The sequence below is a fragment of the Oryzias melastigma genome, linkage group LG16 (assembly GCF_002922805.2).
Source record: "Oryzias melastigma strain HK-1 linkage group LG16, ASM292280v2, whole genome shotgun sequence".
NCBI classification, from domain to species: domain Eukaryota; kingdom Metazoa; phylum Chordata; class Actinopteri; order Beloniformes; family Adrianichthyidae; genus Oryzias; species Oryzias melastigma.
In genome coordinates this window covers 1,291,903-1,297,715 of record NC_050527.1, presented here as the reverse complement: position 1 = coordinate 1,297,715, position 5,813 = coordinate 1,291,903, and the positions used below count along the sequence as shown (strand labels likewise).

The 5,813-nt window shown below is 35.9% G+C and overlaps 2 protein-coding genes across 2 annotated transcripts; one reads left to right on the top strand and one right to left on the bottom strand.

The window, feature by feature from the left end:
• The first annotated feature begins 162 nt into the window (after window positions 1-162).
• Window positions 163-3,463, top strand: lim2.5 (lens intrinsic membrane protein 2.5). The gene is made up of 4 exons (XM_024268187.2): window positions 163-386; window positions 2,600-2,749; window positions 2,871-3,005; window positions 3,286-3,463. Exons 1-4 carry the CDS (start codon window positions 212-214, stop codon window positions 3,345-3,347), a joined length of 522 nt encoding a protein of 173 aa, XP_024123955.1. The 5' UTR covers window positions 163-211; the 3' UTR covers window positions 3,348-3,463.
• A 25-nt stretch (window positions 3,464-3,488) lies between these two features.
• si:ch211-231m23.4 (free fatty acid receptor 2) lies at window positions 3,489-4,840 on the bottom strand. The gene has a single exon (XM_024267980.2). The coding sequence runs from the start codon at window positions 4,429-4,431 to the stop codon at window positions 3,520-3,522; it is 912 nt and encodes a 303-aa protein (XP_024123748.1). The 5' UTR covers window positions 4,432-4,840; the 3' UTR covers window positions 3,489-3,519.
• Between the last annotated feature and the right edge of the window lie 973 nt (window positions 4,841-5,813).

The window sequence follows — 5,813 nt, the reverse complement described above, 5'->3', positions numbered from 1 at the left end:
TTATATATCTATATATATATATATATATATATATATATATGTGTGTGTGATCTAATGATATATTTAGTCATTTTCTGAACATCTCAAAGAACATTAAAAAAAAGGTGTATTTAAAAAAAGTGAATAAAAGAGAATAATAAACTAACACAAACTTCCCTCTTTTGTCCTTTTACACAGTCCAGACAGCCTTAGCTGGCCTCATAGTGACACCATGTACAGCTTTATGGGAGGGGGCCTCTTCTGTGCCATCGTGGGGAACATCTTGCTGGTGGTCTCCACGGCTACAGACTACTGGATGCAATACCGCCTGTCTGGCAGCTTTGCCCACCAGGGTCTGTGGAGATACTGCATGTCTGGGAAGTGCTACATGCAGACTGACAGCATTGGTAAGACAGGGGGAGTACATGTCGGATCAGAAACATCAGTCCACTCAGCATCACCAGAACATTCCTGTACTGGTTTCTGTTCTTTAGCATGTCGCTGATTTAAAAACAATTTAGTCATGATACTAACAAAAAACTGCATCTTTAGGATGTGCCTAAGACATCTGCTTTGTTGTGTTTGACCAAATATTGTGCTGAAACATGGATGCACATATCAAGAACATAAAAATATACTTTAGTTTTATGCTTTTCTGACTAAATTATTTGTTAAAATTAATTTTTACAAAATATATATTTTAAAATAATTTATTTTGTATTTTTTACATTGATAATAAAGACATTAAGATAGCGCTGGGTGGATCAATCCAAAATATCGATAGTATCGATCTCAAGTTGGTATCGGATCAATACCGCTCGCAGAAATTGATTTTTCCCCTCTTGTTTGAAACTTTTCTGCACCAGCAATAGTTAGCATTTGGATTGAAACCCAAATGCTAACTATTGCCCGGCCCAAATATATTGTACTACAGAAATATCCTTACTGCTTTAAACTCTTCTCACAACCTTTTTTTTCTCACGTTTATATTAGTGTCAACATGTAAACCCCAATGAGTAAGCAGAACTTTGAGAGGTTTATGCAACAGGTTGCACAAAGGAATTCATAGGCATGCAGAATTGTACAAAGTGTATTTTACTGTGAGGATTAAGCACTTTAGTTTGATTTCTGGTCATGTTCTATCTGCCGGTTTCCCTCCGACAGTCACACCAGGTTTAGGTTGCAAATCATCCAAAGCTGTCAAGATTTCAGTTTCATTGTTGGGTCATCTACTCTGCCTTGTCACTTTTTTTTTGTCATTGGTTTTCATCATGGTTCATTTTTTTTTTTAATTAAATGCTTAAGATTCTTCTGCCAAACCAAGTTTCCTACATTTTGACCCCTACACCACCACTTCCTGTCTGACATTTTCAGTCTGCAGAGTTCAAATTTGTCTCTACAAGTGAGGAAGTGAGCAAGAGCACAAACGTAAAGAAATAAATTGACTTTTAACTCTAAAGTTGTGAAGCTAAAATGCCCGGTAATGCAATCAACAACTCTAGCTAAAGTGCTTTAAATTGTAAAGAAATGTCCATTAGCGCTTGCTGCTTTAAAATAAATACAAACATTCATCTGACAAGTTGCAAGACATGCAAAAAACTATGTGAGGAAAATATACTTGCTAAAAATTATTTACGGTATGTGAAACTTTTAACTTCCTCTTTGACTACTACATCACCTCTTTGGTCTTCCTCCAGGTCTCTTTCCTGATGACCTCAGCATCCTTTTACCAACATAATCACTTTTCTCTCAACGTGATCAAACCATCTCAATCTGGTCATCAGGATCCATAGACACGGATCGGTGTCTCCTTTAAATTAATTAAATGAAACAATACTGTTGCTACACATACTTCTGACCACAGCCTAACTTCCACTTTTCATTGGCTTAATTTGTAGTTTCTACAGCTCTGCGTGTCTCTCTACTTCTCTAAAATTAAACACCAGAACATTTTTTTTCTCCTCCCTTTCTTTAGACATCTTCACACTCTATAAGATGTTGTTAAACAGACCAGTCAAAGTGTAAACTGCAAAAACAGGCCACCTGGAAATAAGTCAAAAATTCTTAATATTTGAAAAAAAAGGTTTCTGATAAAGGATAATAAAATTTGTATTGTTAAGAATTCTTAATTTAACATAAAAATAAGACTTATTTTCTTAAACTATCATTATTTCTGCTAATTCTTGATGAGATTAAATTTTCAATTTTCAGTGTATCACCACCTCTTCTGAACACTTCCATACCTCCTTAGATAGTTGTCAGGATCAATAGCTTTTTTCATTCTTAATCCTCTTTAATGCCCTAATAACTGTATCCTAGGAGCCATGAATTTAACTGTTGTTCATATTAAGGTGTTTAAATATTGTTTTTTTGATTATAGCATTGTTGTAGTATTTCCATCCCTGTCTCTTTGATCGACACAATTCCCCCAGCATCATGCAGGTTAACAGCACTAGTGGTGATTGCTGTTTACCAACTGATCCTATTACATTTTTGCACATGTGTCATGGAAATACATTTTCACAATTTATTCCGATTTTGTAGACTTATCTTATACTGTACTTAGCCTCTTCTTGTTTAGAAATGTGTTGAATTTCTTTGTTTTGTTTGTCCTCTTCAGCCTACTGGAACGCCACTCGCGCTTTCATGATCCTGTCAGCCATGTCTTGCTTCGCTGGCATCATCGCCGGAATCCTCTCCTTCGCTCACTTCTCTGCTTTTGAGAGGTTCAACCGCTCGTTCGCTGCAGGGATCATGTTCTTTGTTTCAAGTGAGTCACACAATATGTGGAAAGCACAGAATTAAGACAGGAATTAATTTTGAACATATTTATTAGTGAAATTAACTTTTCTGCACTTGTGTTATTTTTCCTTCCATCCTGCAAACTGCAGCTCTCTTTGTGTTGCTTGCAATGGCCATTTACACGGGAGTGACCGTCAACTTTCTGGGCAAGCGTTTTGGAGACTGGCGATTCTCCTGGTCATACATACTTGGCTGGGTGGCACTACTCATGACCTTCTTTGCAGGTTGTTCTGCCATTAAAACATTAAAATTAATTTAAAAATGTAAAAAAAAAACATGGCTTTTTCACATTTAACACTGAAATTCTGTTTCTAAAACATTTAGGGTGAAATCCAAACAAATGAATTGATACATTTTGCTTTTTTTAATTTTTATTAATTTTTTTTTATTTATTTATTTATTTTTTTTACAATTTTTCACAATCTTACATTTTTTTTAAACATTTTTGTGACTGTCATTAAAACTGTGCCTTTTTAATTCTGACATTTGTTGTTTTTTTTCCAGGTATTTTCTACATGTGCGCCTACAGAATGCATGAGTGCAGAAGAGTGGCGGGCCCACGTTAAACGGAAGCAGGAAATAACATTTTAAAAAACTGAAAATGATACTAGCACAATAATAAAAAAAGAAATATGCAAATTTAACATGCTTGTCTCATGTTTTTACATAAACAATTACAGATGAATTGGTTTAAAAAAGGATGTGTAAAATGTATCCACATAACTGGTTACATGTGTTTCAACTATTGCTGGGATCCTGGTTTTGCCGCTTAACAAGATTCATCCTAAGCTTCTTAAAAATGGATGTTTTGATGGTGAAGCGGAAGATGGAGGAAGAGAAGTAAAAAATGAAGGGATCAATGCAGGTGTTGAAGGCCAGCAGCAGCAGCGTGTAGTGCCTCCACTTTGGGCTCACTCCCGTGAAGTAACCCACTAGATGGGAAGAGTTGTATGGCACAACGCAAATGAGGAAGACAGCCAGAGTCCCCAAGGCCATGCCAATAGCCTTCTTTTTCTTTTTCCAGGGTATCCGGGGCCGGCTGTAAAGAGTCACGATCAGGCTGGAGTAGCAGTAAATACAAACCAAAAGGGGCAGAAGACAGAGCACAAAGAAGAATTCCAAACGCACAGGGAGGAGAACTTCCAGCTGTTTTTTAGTGAAGTTTTCATAGCAAATAGTACTGTTTTTGCTGGACAGAGATGGATGATGGATGGTAATGAAGGTGATGCTGCAGTGGGCTGACGAGATCACCCAGATAACAATACTAGCAATAACTGGGTAAATAGGTTTTTGCATCTTTCTAGCAGCGATAGGGAAAACCACTCCAATGTAGCGGACCACACTGACTGCCATCAGCAGCAAAGAGCTGGTGTAGATCGTGGAGAAGAACGTGAAGGAGACGATGGAGCACATGAAGGGGGGCAGCTTCCAATTCATCCCTGAAGCTGCCTCGTGCATCTTAAGCGGGGCAGTGGCCAAGAAGAGGAGGTCTGAGATGGTCAGGTTCAGAAGCAGGATGTCTGTTGGAAGTGGCTTTGAGTGGACCTTGATGCTGAAAGCATAGAGCGCCAGTAGATTGGCAGGACACCCAATCAGAAAGGAAATGATGTAAACGGAAAGAATGATCTCACTTTTGACTATCAGAACCATGGTAGACCTGATGGTAAAAAGGAAAAATATTCATCAATTTAAACATTTACCAATAAATAAAAAAAAATATGGCAGAAATTACTTACATTTCAACACAAAACTGAAAATATAGCCTGAATGTCATTCAACCAACTCTAATTTTAGTGTCATATGATTTTTGGAAAAAGAAACAAAAAACAGAATTTTTAAAAATAAGCAAACCAAATTCAACTATTACTTCTAAATGTCAAAAACACAGTTGATCCAACAAAAAGAACAGACATTTACTCACCTGCTGCAGCACAAGTCTTAAAGTAAAAACGAGTTAAAAACAAAAGGTGTTTTTACTGCTTCTATCAAAGGAGCGGATGTAAAATGATGAAGAGTAGGAAGAGTTGTCCGTTTGGTGGACGGTGCCACAGCATCAATTCCTCCATGCTCTGATAAAATGACTCAACAGCTGGTTAATATTAACTAAAATGCAAAACTAAAACAATAACAAATAAACTTGAATTCTTTTTGAAAAACTTTAAACTTTAAATTTGAAAATCTCTAATGTGAAACAGTTTGCTTGAAATTGAGAATTTAATATTAGTAGACAAAAAGCTCTGTCTTCAAGGTTAGGCTTAAAATGTCCTTGTTAGGTCATTTTATTAGTGCGTCATCAAATATCCAAATTATAATACAACAAACACTGAGGTCTTTAACAAGGGGTGAGGTCTGTTTGTGACCTTTGGTCTACCGAGAAATGTGTGGTTGCCTGGCAGTAGGTCATTTGCCTACATAAGCATCTGTCAACAGAGCAACATAAAAATAAAAAATAAAAAACTATCAAAAGATGCTACACAAAGCAGTTTTAGGAATGGTAAAAATAACACATTTGTAAATCGTCGTCTTATTGGTATTAAACAGGATATTTATCTAAATTACAAAATCTATATTTTGAATGTATTAAAACTCAAGAAATAAAACTAGGAAAACATTTTACCACCGTGTTTTCCCCATTTCCACTTGATAACAAAGGTCATATAAAACTATGGGAATCATTTTAGCCCCACCAGAGGACTAGTAGAAAACTAAGGACATACTGTATTGCAATTTGATGTTCTTTTTATCATGTTTTTGACCAGATGCAGTTGGGGCAGCTGTTCTTGATATGTGTAGGCCTATTTGTCTTACTTAAATATATATATATATATCTATATATATTATTATTATTATTATTATTATTATTATTATTATTATTATTAGCGCTCACTTTGTATAGATTGTAATTTTCTATTTCGCCACTGGTGGCAGTCAGATTTTAAAATGTGCGTCTTTAGGATTTGATAGGAGTGATCCTCCTGTCATTCTTTTGATCTTTGTCGTTTTTTTCGACATGTACAAAAAAAGCAGAGACA

Bases quoted from the DNA above. Each gene is read 5' to 3' on its own strand.
- lim2.5 (XM_024268187.2), top strand. From the start codon at position 212: ATGTACAGCTTTATGGGAGGGGGCCTCTTCTGTGCCATCGTGGGGAAC. The intron at 387-2,599 runs GTAAGACAGGGG...TGTCCTCTTCAG, and splicing joins CATGCAGACTGACAGCATTG to CCTACTGGAACGCCACTCGC. The intron at 2,750-2,870 runs GTGAGTCACACA...TGCAAACTGCAG, and splicing joins GATCATGTTCTTTGTTTCAA to CTCTCTTTGTGTTGCTTGCA.
- si:ch211-231m23.4 (XM_024267980.2), bottom strand. From the start codon at position 4,431: ATGGTTCTGATAGTCAAAAGTGAGATCATTCTTTCCGTTTACATCATT.